We start from the raw sequence: 15,000 nt of genomic DNA on the forward strand, positions 1-15,000 counted from the left end.
CGGCTACACGGCCATACTACATCAACTATAGTTAATACAACAAAGGAGACTAATGTTGCGCATGCGCCTCATCACCCCAAAAATCCCCTGAAATTCAGCCAGTTCATTCGAAACGCGGGAACATGAGAAATGGCGGATGTAGTGCTCCCATCGTTAATATTCATCGCATGTTTCCAAAAGGACGGCACACAATAAATGCAAAGGTGATAAGTCATTTGAAAGACTTAATTTAAGGCATTACCTTATCTTTATGACTGACACTGGTTCAATACAACGCGAAATACGGCGAAGGATCACAAACTGAAGCGAAGATGGCGAGTCAAAAGTGTGGCGATGAACTGCAGAACTGGCAAGGAGCAGAGGATAGTTTTGCCTTCCTGGCGTTGTTTTTCCTTAGATAAGAGATTTCAACTCAGAATGGAGCGCTGTTTAATAATAAAGTAAGTCGGATTTAAATTGAAATGTGAGTTTACATTCAAAAATATGGGTGAGCTGGCATGTGAAGCAAGGAAAACGATAAATCAGCTAACAAGATGGAGTCGAAAAATAGCAGCCCACTGGTGAAGAACATAAAGGGAAATTTGCGGCCGCAACAGAAGGTCCTACCCTATGGAAGGAAAGTGCATCTATCAAGCGGAAGTCACAACTTCCCACTCAAAGCAAACCAGCATTGGTCTTAGCGACACATCATTCAAACCGCGTTACGGAAACCACATGTTCCTTTAGACACATGGCCCCTATATGGGCGTTGCGATGGGATGCACAATGTTGTTTAGTCAATCGGAATCACCGGTAAAATTTGGAAAATGGTGAAAGTTTAACTAACAGGTATTTCTTTTAATGCTACTAAATTTGCAAATGGAAACAATCAGGCTGAGCACAGCAATACGATCAGAATTTACTTCTCCTTTTCGAGGAATCACAGTCAGAATACTGAATGGCGATTGGCTGCTTGATTCGTTTTCTTTGGTTTAATTTGTGTAAGGTCGCGATAGTAGCAAGTATGATAAATACTGTAAGAAACAGACAACGTTTTAAAAGACATCATTTATGATGATGGCATAACAGGGGCACCCAACGAATCTGTTCCTCACATTATCTGTTCCCCAGAGGAATCTTGCTTGCTGGCAAAAATACAGGTGTTTCGATGAGCTGGCTGGGAAATTTTGTTATTGATAGAGGTTTTGCCTGGGAATTACTAACTTTTTCTAGCATTTCAACCCCAGCTGGCTGTAGAAACTCTGAAGACTGAGGACGACTAAAAAAAAAAAAAAAAAAGAACCCCTTCCCTCTCCCAGAGAATAGTCACAAACATACGACGGCTGGTCAGAGTGATTGCGCTTGCGGAAAAAACCTGTTTTGTCCCGGTTTTGTCGCTTTTGTTCGGTCGTTTTGGATAGAGGGATTTGAAAGCGCGCGGAATTCCTGACTGGGAAATAAATTTGATCAGCTGGCTGGGAAACCAACCAATTTTATCTAGCTGGCTGGGAAATTTCTTGTGTGTCTTGCTGGGAAAAAGGAACAGATAATGTTTTCCCAGCAACATTGAAAAACACCTGAAAATGCCTTAATAACATTTATTTTCATTAACTGGGGTATAATAATACATTTTACAACAAATTGGTCGTTGGGTGCCCCTGGCATAAGCATGCCGAAACATGTCTTTTAAAAAAGTCGTCTGTTTCTTACAGTATTTAATTTGTGTATTAACCAAAGTAAAACAAGATGTCTTTTTTACTTGATTTCTCTTTGGTGCTTGGCTGATTAAGGCTTTTTTTTTCTAATATACTTTTCACGTTTTTAATCCTGTACTGGGAGGAAGGGAAGTGGAATCCCTAAATAGTGTCGCTGCTGAGAAGGTGTTGACTCACAAAGCAGATGAGCGTTCTGAGCCTGATTGCCACTTCTATATTTTTTTCTTTCACGATTTGTTGTCATTTACATAACCGATTACGTATAACTTTATGACACCTTGGAGCGTGGGTTACGCCAAGACGTGGGTTACGCCAAGCCTACAAATGTTGGCTTGCGAGAGTAAGAAAATAACTCCTATGTGGTGTAACCCGCACGGAATCTTCAGGCCGATAAAATGTTCGCTTGCATGAGGAAAATAACTCCCCATTATGAACACCTGAAAAACTAACGTAAGAAATGAAAATGCAATCGGTTTCGTTTTAGGAACAGAGCCAGGTTATCGACAAATTCAAACAAATTCATAATGTCATAACTGCAGTAAACCCTGCCACCTCGAAGCTATAACCAATCAGTTTCCTACCGGAAAGTTTCACCGACAGTCAGCCAGATAAGTCCAATTCAGGATTCGGTTGAAAATCATGGTGTAGATGAAGATTGTTTCGACGAAGACCAGTTGATTGAGGTACAACTTTTTCACTCATCGCTTCGTGATTCATGCGATATCGGTTTTTAGCGTAAAATTTATCGTGGAATTCATGATCACTAGTTAGGCAATGACTTTTGCTATAGAAGAAAGCAAAGAAAATGAATTAATTATTAAAACAGCAACCGAAAACATCAAACGCGGACAATTCGAAACCTTTTATTTTCACTAACCCTACAGGCAGTAAGAATAAATAACCAGGAAGCTCCGCTTTTAGGCTTGGCTAAATCTTTATATTATTTTTGGAGTCCTGCATCTAAGGCTTTTCTTTTCAGTGTTGTGGTCACGTGTCATTTACTTTATTACATTATCGATCTTTTTTAACCTTTGCACAAATTAAACTCTGGTAATGGGTTATTCTGTTCCCTTTTACTTGGCAGCCACTACTCTCATGCTTACCATTTCTGGCCTACCCTTAATAAAAGGGCACCCAACGAGCAAATTAAGCCAAAGCCTTTGAGAGCCATTTCTAGACTCCTTGTAATGTATAAAGACTGTGTTCGGATATCTTCGTTGAAAATTGAAGTGTCGAAAATTTTATGGAGTGATATCTTCGTTTCAGAAATTGAACTTCCCAGCAAACCATTTGCTCAAACAAATGAAAACTGCTAGGTGGCCTTTTTAAGTGTCAAAAATATCCCTTCCGAAAAAGGAAGGGTCTACTTTTCCCTGGTTGCGAATCTTTTAGGTGAAGTTTGAGTAGAAAAAAGCTATAGCTGTTTGGCAACGTAGAACCAAAATTCTTAGAACAGTTTGACTCTCCCGAAGACATATTTTATCGAAGATTATCGTTGGGTGCCCCTGTAAATAACCTGATTATGGTAGGATTACCTGCCAGCCTTGATGTTCTTCCTCAAAAAGAGTGGAAATTACATCATTGACTTGAACAAAGAACAGAAAATGCAGAATACGACACATGGGTCGTTTGAGTGCTATGTTGATGACTCACAGTTATACCTCTCATTTCCTGCATGTACGCAATGCCACCTTAGCCGCAGATCAACTGACAGAAGATCTTCGGAACATAGCCGCATGGTGTTGCAAGAACAGTCTACTCATTAACCTGGACAAGACAAAACTTCTGGTTCTGGGGACTTCACAGATGCTGACGAAGATAAAAGATGATATAAGCATTACACAACTCATGCAGCAAGGAGATTACATCATCTAAGTCTGCGATAAACCTGGGAGTTACAATGGACTGTAATCCAACGTCCGTAACTCAATTATTACATAACTATAAATTAAAATAATTAAAAAATTCTGATATTATTCAAAAAATAATACGGAAAGTCAGGATCGTGCAATGTGGAGACTGTTTGAGAGAACAGACTTTTGCATCTTTAGGAGCACATCTTTGCTTCTTGCTCCAATCAGCTGCCTTACAGTGTCCTCAAGTTCTTTAGAATATCCTCCTAATACATCCAAAATGATGTTATGCTGATGTATCTTGAATCCCTTGATTTGTGTTTTTAATTCCAACCTCAGGGGGCGTACTTTTGTGTCTTCTCTTACATTTTTGATTCTCTATTCTCCATCCACGGAAAGCTTATCTCTAACATAGAAACTACTTTCTTCTTGCGATCCACAATTCCTACATTTATCCTGTTGTTCCTAACTTCCACATGTTTAGCAAATAGTGGAATATCCCAGAAGGCTTGTGCATACTCATTTTTGTAAACCAGCCTCGGTTCTTCTTGAGAATACCAACCTCGTACACTATCTATAAGGTCTAGCTGGTGAAGTATCTCAAAGAAGAGAATTTCAATACCGAGTTATGACGATGCAGATACTTGCTTTGCGCAAGTGCAGAACATCCAGCTAAGATATGTGCCACGGTTCCCTGTGCCTTATCGCATAATCTGCACATCACATCATTCTTTTTACCAGTTCTTGTCTTCTTGCTTTAGTATACACGAGTTGGAAGCAGTTGTTCGTACATCTCGTAGATTCCTGTGATCACTTGTGTTGGACATGTCTTCCATTTACTTAACCAGTTGAAGCAGCCTTGGCTTTGTACTGGGTCACTCCATCTCGAGGCAGTCAACTTCCCTTTCCACTTCTAGCTTACAATCTCTCCTTTGAGTTGGTTTTGCTGAGCGTCTTTCACTTTTTTCTTAATCTTTGCATCTGGGACATTCTCCCCATCGTCGTTGCGGCATAGAGGATCGATTATGGTAGACAAACGTTAACTTGAGTTAATCAAAGTTGGCCAAACTTAGCGGCCTCTTTAACCATAGAATTATGTCCGAGCTCTATTGACCGGTTCTCAAACTGGCGTACAAGTTCCACAGTGTTGTCATTATTCTTGAACAGATTAAATGCGCCTTTAATTTTAATAGCCTTGTACTCTGCCTCTACCGATCATAACCCTCGGCCTCCTGATTCTCTTGTAAGGTAGCACAACGCGGCTGAACTAAGTGGGTGCTTACCTCCTTGTTCCGCAATGATCTTACGAGCTTCACGATCAATTTGCCTAAATTCTGTAATGGTAGATGTTGCGTCCACATTAAATAGCTTAGTGCGCGAGGAGCGTACTGATTGGTAACCAGAGTACGATGGGAATCAAACAGTGGACCTGACCATATTATGGACAATCTGTTCAGATAAACATCAGATGTAACTTTAAAGGCTACTTCATCTTCTTGTCGACTATTCTCCAGACTTCCTTGGGGAAGTCCTCTGTTGAAGTGGATTACATCTGATACCTCCTGCCCAATTTTGGTTGTTGTGACGATCTTGGTATTCCATGAATTGCATAACTTGGTTACCACTTTTCTTATCCATGTTGGAAAGCGATGTACAACCATCATCTCACATAGCCAGTCGTGGTCAACAGAATCATACGCTTTGGTCACGTCTATCCATGCCATGCTTAAATTCCTCCTACCTCGATGACAATCTTGAGTAACCATTCTATCAATATGTAGATTGTGCGACTACATCCTTCCGTAGCACCTCTTCTTCTGATCGTCCATAGGCCTTAGCATACAAGATGTGAACCACTTATATATGGTGTTGAGGCAGGTAATCGGCCATTGGTTGTCGCTTGTGAAGTTTCCTTCTTTCTAGAGTAAAGATGTTTTACCTCCAGTGAACCATGCCATATTATTATTATTATTATTATTATTATTATTATTATTATTATTATTAGTAGTAGTAGTAGTAGTAGTAGTACATTTTTGAAACATTTTTGTTACTGTTGTTAACAAAGTTCTTATACGAGATTATTATCTAAGTGCTCTTCTTTTTGATCGAAAGAAATTGTAAATAGTGTTTTGTGATAATTATTATTATTATTTAGTATAAGTATTAAATTTGCGCAGTGCGAGAGAATTTGAACAATCAAGAATGATTATTGTTTTTGTACATTTAAGTAGGTAGGAAGATGAAAATTGTGAATAAAGTTGTTGATTATTTAATAAAGTATTATTATTATTATTATTATTATTATTATTATTATTATTATTATTATTATTATTATTATTATTATTATTATTATTATTATTATTAACGCAGACCACACATGTACTGAAGTAGATATCTGGCCCTCGTTGTTCAGAGGGTGGATAACACTACCCACCAGATAAATCGCTATCTATTGGATAGCGCAATTGGTTTTGTAAAGACTTATTCACTGGATAGAGAACTGGGGCCTGGACTTAAGTTTTCCTGCAGATCATGTGCTCCAGGTTGGATTCTAAAATTTTAATTAGTTTAGTTTTTAGTTTTATTCGCATTCTTGGGTCCCAAGTCAAATTAACTCCACCCGATGAGGTACAACACTTACCCCATCCCCACAGCGTCACTCATAACCATGGAGCTGTTGGAGAAGCCGCTCACCCCGCTGTGGTACCCCATTCCCACAGCGTCACTCGTAACCATGGAGCTGTTGGAGAAGCCGCTCACCCCGCTGTGGTACATGAAATGACTGTACCTCATCGGGTGGAGTTAATTTGACTTCGGACCCAAGCTCCGTGTCCTGTTCGGTTATCAGCAGCTGTTAAATTCATCAGCTATCGTGGAATCGAAGCTGAAGATGCTCATTTCCAGCCAAGTGTGTGGGGATTTTTGACGACGAATGATGTGGTTTTAGCTTTGCGTGAAAAAATCGCAGCTGGGATGGATTTTCGAGTGGCAAACCGCCTCTGAGCTAACAACGGTCGGAATCGTAGTGTGCAGCCTTGACTTCTGTAACGCAACACCGCTTTTACTCAAAGGTCATCTTCCCACTAGTAATTAATTATTACACGCTCTCTAGTGACGCGAACTTGGGCTGCCTATGAATGGACTAAACGACTCATGCAAATTGCAGCTTTGTTTGTATTTAAAAGGGCACGGCACTGAACAAACAAAAACAACAGCAGTGGTCGATTGTGTCGTAAGGATTTTTTTAAAATGGCTTTTCTTTTGAATTTGGCGAAATATGCGCCTCCATCGAATCACTCGAAACAAAAGAGAAACAATAGCACTAGGCATGTCTTGTTTGTCACTTGTAATCAAGGGATTATTCTATTATAAGTTGAACCTGATTCATTTTTTTCTTTTCAAAAAAGATGGAAATTTATTTGATTAGTGGGGGAAATACATATGAAACTATTTTGAAACCGATTTATATCTAGTAGAAAAAATCTGTATACGTACTATCGTACTATGTCTACTATGACTTTTTCTGCAATTGACGATCCATCCAGTCCACTATTTAAGATCCTTCGTATTTGTGCATGTGTAAATTTTCATAGAAGTCTTTTGCCTCCTGCTTTTCTATCTCTTTTGGAGAACATTAATTTGGTTCTACTTATAATACAATAATGGCTTGATATCAGTGACAAAAAAAGATATGCACCGCCGTATTGTTCCTCCTTTTGTTTCGAGATATTCGCTAGGAGCGCAAAGTCAAAAGAAAGCCCATTTATCCATTTTCGTCACCCAATCCTTGTTTTTCATGGTACTCAGTTCCACCCCTCCGAACAATGATCGACCGCAGATGCATTCCTTTGTTTGTGCAGTAGATTTAATTAAGAGCAAATCTCATAGCACAAACCTTGAGCAAAACTTTTATCATCAACGATACAAAGGATTTAGTAAAGTACGCATCATGACACTCGCTCGAAATTCCAAAGTTTACAGATTATTCGTATTGGGTTTACGGAGAAATTTTGATTATCGTAATAGCACAAGAATTCTCGCCCTTTCGACGGTGACCTCGTCGAATCAAGATGACTACACCGTTAAGTCTTTGGCTGATATTCCCGGACCCAAAAGTCTCCCAGTTGTGGGGACGGGCTGGACTTTGCTTGTTGGAACAGGAGGTGAGCGGCTTGAAAAACGCTTGTTGTCTTCTCAAATGCAAGATGTAAGAGAATATGGTTACATACACAAACATCGATTTGGTGGAAACGCTGTCGTTCAGTTGGCTGATCCGTCTGATGTCGCCAAGGTTATGCGTGCAGAATCGAAGTACCCAGAACGATTTCGATTCCCTGCTATCGACTATTATCGCGAAAAGCGACAGAAGACCGCCGGTATTTTCTTTGCTGATGGCCCTGAATGGTACAGGCACCGAAGCGTGCTTAGCAAACGCATGCTTCGACCCAAACAAGTCGCAGACTACGCGGCTGAATTCAACGAAATCATTACTGATTTCATTCACAGGCTGCGAACTATTCGAGAACAAAGCGGGACAGACAAAGATAACGAAGTCCGTGAACTTGATAACGAGCTCTTCAAATGGTCATTCGAGTCTGTGGCATTTATGTTGTTTGAAAAAAGATTTGGATGCCTGGAGCCGGAAGTAAACGCAGAAGCACAAACTTTCATCAAAGCCGTCGGAGAATTTCTTTACAGCACTACTGGCGTCAGTTTGTGGCCTTTGTGGATTTTCAAGATTTATGAGACTAAACAGTTTAAACAATTGTTCAGAAGTTTTGACACAATGTACGAGTACGCTGAATTGTTTACACAGAGAAGAATTAATGAACTCGAGCTGAAGTCAAGCGAAACATCCAGGTTCACCGATTATGACAAAGCAGGTTTCTTCGAGTTCCTCCTGTCAAGTGGAAAAATCACCAAGGATGATTTTCTAGCAAGTGTGATTGATGTCTTGTTCGCTGGAGTGGACACAACCTCTAACACAATGCAATGGATGTTGTACATGATGGCGAAGAACCCAGAGAAACAAGAAGTCCTACGACAAGAAGTTTTGTCTGTTTTGGGAAATGAAACAATCGCTACACCAACAACTCTGGAAGAAATGCCTTACATCAAAGCTTGGGTGCGAGAAACCTTACGACTGTATCCTGTTTCGTCAGCTTTATTCCGAATTTTACCGAAAGATATGATGATCAGAGATTTCCATATCCCCGCCGGTACACAAATAATTATGTTATTGTATGCCATGAGCCGTGATGAGAACGTATTCCCACAACCTGAGAAATTCAAACCAGAGAGATGGCTGCGTGATAGAGCAACTAAGTCCAAGTTCAACGATGCTAAAGAAGTGTTTTCTTCCATGCCCTTCGGCTTTGGAACACGTATGTGTCTTGGCCGCCGAATTGCTGAGCTGGAGCTTTATCTGCTCTTGGCAAGGATCGTCCAGCGGTTTGAGATACGTTATCCTCCGGATGAGATCGTGGAGCCGTTCGTGAGAGGAGTGATCATTCCTGACAGGCCTCTGCGAGTTCAATTAATTGACAGGAAATACTAGAGTCAGTTGTAAGTTATAATATAAACCTCGCATTTGTCGGTGTAGACTTTCTCGTCGTTTTGTAAAAAATTTCCAGTTTCAAGTGCTTCTTTGTTAATAATGTTGCAAGAATCCAACTTGACATGCTTGGCATTCTAAATAAGAGCCTTTTTGCAGTTTGCTGAGGATTTTTGGCAGGTATTATCTGAAAACTAGCAGTCAAATCAGTAGTTACGTGCATCGAGCTGATTTAAGAGGTGCTTTAGTGGATAACTAAAATAAGCTAGGTTTAAATTTCAGGCCTCCTTAAAATAGCCAAGTCATTTAATTTTAGTTTAGGGTCCTGTAACTTAATTCACAATTTGTAAGGAATGAATCATCTTTAAACTGCAAATAGTCTAGTTATTCGTAGACAATCATTATCTTCCTCGTACAGTTTGCTGTGGACTCGACTTAGATTCGTGTTATGATGCATAGCAATATCAAAAACCTTGCAATACATGTAGTCCTTGATGAATCATTCTTGGCAGGCACCGATCTTTTCAATATTTGTCAAATTGGAATGCAAAACCTCGTACACCGATGGGTTACAAGTTTTTCAAAGCTTGGCCATAGTTGTTGGCCTTAAAGGGGCTAGGTCACGCTATTTTAGGTAATTTTGTTTAATTTTGTTAATTATGAGCTCTAAACGTCAAATTGGCAGAGCAAGAGTCTTTCATTTGCAAAATCACGGCCACATAACAATTGATTTTCTAGCTTTGTAAATGATATTTTGATATAGTCGGATATAAATTTAAAAAAGGGTGGGCCGACGTTTTTCAAATTTACCAAATTGAATCCATTTCAATCCTCTCCAGTTTTGTCCATCCATGTCCCTTCTTGGCTTCCCTGTGTGTTGTGTTCTCCTATAGTTTTGAATAGTTATTTTGATATTTTAGTTAATTCTATTACCATTCGACCAGTGCTGAAATTGCCTAAATTGCATGACCTAGCCCCTTTAAGTCATTGTCAGCGGTCGCCCAGCTTTTGGGATCAATGATATCAGCTTTGGGTTATGTTTGGTACATTATTGTGTCTTAAATAGATTTAATGTTCATTATCTGTGCGTGAATCAATGTGGCATATTGGTGTACCATGTTGTACACTCTTTGTTGTGACAACGTCCAGCCAGAGACTAATCAAATTTTTAAGAACATATACTAAGAACATTATGATACCCAGGCTCAGTGAGAGTACTAAGTTAAGTACGCCATAGCACATAGAGCGTTTATTCTACGAGATTTAGATGGGTTTCAAATTAGTTTCATGTTTTACTCCGACCAACTAATCATGTAAAGTTCTTTCTTTAATACAAAATAGCTCAGTTTTATGGCTAAAATTTTAAACATTTAACAAAAAGGACTAACCTTGAAGTGTAATTATAATGAATGAGTTGCCACTAATCGGATCCCTGCTTTATTCGGAAAGGGTTCTGGGATCGCCAGGGGGCAAACATTGCAAGTCGCTTTGAGAAAATGTATGGCGGAAACTTATTCGACGTCCAGAAAACGATTTTGGAGAGAGATGAACGGTTTTTTTTTTTGACACAGTCTTATCAGAAATCCATTTGGCCAATTTTTATAAGTGGCAAATGTAAGTTTTTGTTTTACTGAACCGTGAAATATGAGATATAATTTGCTGATTAACTTCCATTCAAATGCGAGTCATCTCCCGAGACACCTCCAATCTTGTCCCCAGAGTCCGGTGCTGACCAAAAGAAATGCGGACTCTGGGGGCGTGTCACCCCTCTATTTATAATACCCAGAGAAGAAAGAAACAAATGACCAGGGGTCCCTTTCTCAAAAGTCCCCAAACTTTACGGGCCATTTTCGGCTGTCACAATTCCCTTTGTATCTCAAGAACGGAGAGGATTTAAGTCGTCAAACTTCAAAGTCATTTTTATTTTTGTTACCTTAAAAACATGTTGAAATATCTGCTTTCCAAAACAAGTGGTTGGCAATTTCAAAGTTTACGGGACTTTCGAGAAATGGGCCCTAGGAGCGCTTACCATTCGACCAAAATCTCCGGAAATTCCGGTACAGAATCAAATGACAAGGAGTGCTCGGTCCCAGTTTATCCCGCCGCGACTGTCGAGTGAAAAAGGCAGGGCTCTTTGAATGCACAGTCTGCTTCGAAGACATACTAAACCGCCGTTTTTTGACCCTGGTTTTCGAGTTACGTGTCCGGTTAATGCAGTGCGTGTTATATTTTACGAGGACCTATACAAGCGACGATTTGTCTTTTTCTTTTTACGACCATTTTCTGTTGATGAGAACGGAGAAATCGCACCATCCATCAGTAAGTTGAACAGTAACGGAGTAACCGGATTATCAAAGCACTATTCTATTAGCATAACTTGCTCAACCATAAGCATAACTTATCATTTTCTGATACCAGCTTATGAGCGAGCCTGGAGCCGAGCCGATCCAGACCAGTTTCGAATACTCCACATAAACACGCGAACCATGGCATCCTGGTTTGATGAGTTACTCGCTACAATCAAGAGGTACCCTTTTGACGTTGTGACTATGAGTGAACCATGTTTTAAAGATAATGCGCTCCTTCCGCAGTATGCCACCATCCCTGGTTACAGTGATGTTTTTCCCAAACGCAAAAAGATCCGCGGAGGTGGCGTTGGGGCATATGTGACGGAAAGTATAAGCTATACAAAAAGCATATAGATATTGAGAATATAGAACCAGATTTGGAACACTTGTAGCTAGAGATCTCGCATCACAATAAACATAGTAAAATGCTCTTTGCAGCTCTCGAAGCTGCGACCGAATTCGTCGCCTTAGCGACTTAAAAAATAATAATGGCGACTAAAGTTATCGCCAAGGTCGCCAAATTGACGACTATTCCGGCGCGTGGAAGTGGTATCGTGATAATCGTTATATTTTTTTAAGCTCTAGATCCAGACAAAATGAAAATAATAAATAAATAAATAAATAAATAAATAAATAAATAAATAAATAAATAAAAATAAACAGGTTTACAGAAACATTGTCTATGAATTTCCTTTGCAATTTTTGCAGTTCTCTTCTTTCTCTACGTGTATGAAGAGTTGAAAGACAGCGCGAATAGATGTACACGCTTAGCAGCGATCGTAAGGCGGCCATCTTTGTCTCAAAATGGTCAGCAGTTCTTTCCTTTATATAATTACGCCACAGTGTGTCATCGAGGGAAAATGGCGACCAACGTTTTATATTTGCCGACCTTTTTGTGAAAGAAGGTCGCCAAAAGGCGACTTAGAAAAAAAACTGAGCTTCGACCGCTGCTTAGAGGTCCTTTATCGATCGGAACTTATTCAGGACTACCAAGCCTGGCTCGACACAGTAGAGAGATTATTCAGCCAGTTGAACATTCTTTGGGATGGTCGTATTGTCGACACCGGTGATGATAATGTAGATATGCTCACGCTAAATCGTCCTAAAGTAAGGAAATATATCAAAATACTGACGCCATCTTAATTTTGTGATGTTTTAAAGGTAGCTCTGAATTCTCTTTTGACAGAATTATTTTGAACTTTGCCGAAAGCTTTATCGTGGCCTTCTAATCACTTTTCATCAATAAAAAAGGGGGCTCACCAAGTTCTTTTTCGAGATATGATCAACTAAATCCAAAACATGGTTTTTTTCTGGGATTTCCTGTTGCCAAGGTAACTTATTACACCACAATAATGATCACATCTTATTTGGAAATAATCGTTGTGTCATATGGTACCATACCATTGCTGTTACGCGATACAGTGTTGTAGCGTCATTCGATCTAAACAGAGAGTCTTCTAAGTGTTGAAACCCTTTCGAGCCTCCTTATGTTTGGACACCGAGCTCTTTTAGTGAAGCTTGGCCCGAATACTTGCAATTGCCTAGGCACAATCCCAAACGTACACTGCGCTCTAGTAATGCACCTGTAATAGAAATTCCCTAATTAAGGGTACTTTCCAGGACTCATTAGCGACTTTATTCAATCCCCTACACGCAAATGGAAGGCGGTGTCCAAACTTTGATACTTTTAACAATGATTGTTGTAAAATTTCAAAGAGCAAGGCCAGCACGCGCTTACATTTACCCTCTTAAGTTGAACCTCATAAGTTGTCTTGACAAGGCTCCTTAATTATGGTTACTCATAATATTTATAGCATTTTTAGATCTTACATTTTTAAAAAGTTTTCAACTTGTGCATTATGTTTGTGATTAGTTAGAAATTACTTAGTTAAAATGATGGCTGCAAAGCTACCATGTAGAAATACGGTCAATAAATCATTATTATTATTATTATTATTATTATTATTATTATTATTATTATTATTATTATTATTATTATTATTATTATATTGCAAATCGGTCCTTTGTTGTTGTACGGCAATCCATACTTTTAATAAACAACCGATGTACGTATTGACCTGACAGATCGATACTCGCCTTTTATAACACGGGTTTGATACACTACTCAACGTAATACGACCGCTCGAGCAGGATTTGCTTTTGCAGTGGAATCGCAGTTCGTCCAGATCCAGTGGGGTTTCCAAGTGGCATTCTTCCTGTGCACATGACCGCTTGAGCGAAATGATTGCAGGTTTTCCTCGTCAGGTGTAGGTAGGGCATGTAGTTCCCGGTGTTGTGGTCTGCCTTCTGTGGTGTATCATGGTTGGGAGAGCAAATGCTCGGATGATATTAGCTACACCAAGCTACTCTAAAAATCTGAGGGTAAATAAAGATATATGATTTATAATGATACGTGGAAATGACTTAATCACTTTCATAAAAATTAACCGTTTACTCAGAGTCGTCAAACAACTCCACAGCCAATAAAGGTGTCGTGGAGTCAGCCATATTAGACTATTGTTATCGAGTTTGCATTTGGCGCCAACTCATAAACTCGACTACTTAGCCATGGGAACTGGCATGGCTATCAACTGGTAAGCGCTCCAGTTCTTCCTGGAGTGAGAAATTAGCGTAGGTCTCAAGAAAGGGAATTGGACAAAACAAAAACTTGACAAAACAGGGAGGGAAGCATTATCCCATAATTCTCCTTATCTCTTCAGAGAATTATAATTACACTTCAAGGTTAGTACCTTTTGTCTAATTTTTAAATTGTCTCTCAATATGCTCCGCATTATGGGATAGTTTAATTGTACGAGTTGAAAGAGCCGAAGCCAATGCAAACATCACACGTTGTAATAACATCAGTTTAACTGATCTTGGGACAAGTTACCGAAGGACAATGTAGATCGTACGTACGAAATGTGCGTTCATTCGACAAGTCAGCAGCCCGAAGAGTCTCTGAAACTCCCTTGAAATATGCATTAGTTACAGAAGCACCCCTAACACTACGTGCCTTGAACACAGAGGCGTCAATGCCAGACCTTAACAAAACTGAAATGTAATCCACTTGTCTACTGTATAGCAGCAGTGGACACTGGTTTTTAAGGTCTAATAAATCAAGCAAATAGCTGGAACTTGTGCTAGGTCTAATATTTTTACGGTTCGCGAAATAGCTCGAAATATATTCAGCCACTGTTCACCTGGTACAAAAACAAGGATCTTCAGGTAATAAATTGAACTTAACTTCCAGTGACCTTCCAGGTCCTTAAACGACCAGCTATAATAAAACTAATACGTGATTGAGTTTCCTTTTAAACCTAAAATCAAGAGTACACAATGTCTGAACTTGCTGAACTGAGGATACTGCACAAAGCGTCATCACAGTTTTCAGTGTTAAATTGACCCAAAGGAGATAAAGTCTTTAAATAGTTGGTATCCTTAGCAACATCCCAAGTTGAGGAATAACGCGGAGCAGGTGTTCTGATTCTGAGATTGTGAATTCCATTCAGAAACCGAGTAACAAGAGGGTGTGAGCCCACTGAAACGTCGTT

The 15,000-nt window shown here is 39.5% G+C and overlaps 1 protein-coding gene across 1 annotated transcript; it reads left to right on the forward strand.

The window, feature by feature from the left end:
- The first annotated feature begins 6,400 nt into the window (after positions 1 to 6,400).
- On the forward strand, positions 6,401 to 10,886 carry LOC138007006 (25-hydroxyvitamin D-1 alpha hydroxylase, mitochondrial-like). Its single transcript, XM_068853667.1, has one exon. It carries the CDS (start codon positions 7,239 to 7,241, stop codon positions 9,102 to 9,104), a length of 1,866 nt encoding a protein of 621 aa, XP_068709768.1. The 5' UTR covers positions 6,401 to 7,238; the 3' UTR covers positions 9,105 to 10,886.
- Positions 10,887 to 15,000: the final 4,114 nt, after the last annotated feature.

Source organism: Montipora foliosa, chromosome 6, assembly GCF_036669935.1.
Source record: "Montipora foliosa isolate CH-2021 chromosome 6, ASM3666993v2, whole genome shotgun sequence".
Taxonomy (NCBI): Eukaryota; Metazoa; Cnidaria; class Anthozoa; order Scleractinia; family Acroporidae; genus Montipora; species Montipora foliosa.

Bases quoted from the DNA above. Each gene is read 5' to 3' on its own strand.
- LOC138007006 (XM_068853667.1), top strand. From the start codon at position 7,239: ATGCACCGCCGTATTGTTCCTCCTTTTGTTTCGAGATATTCGCTAGGA.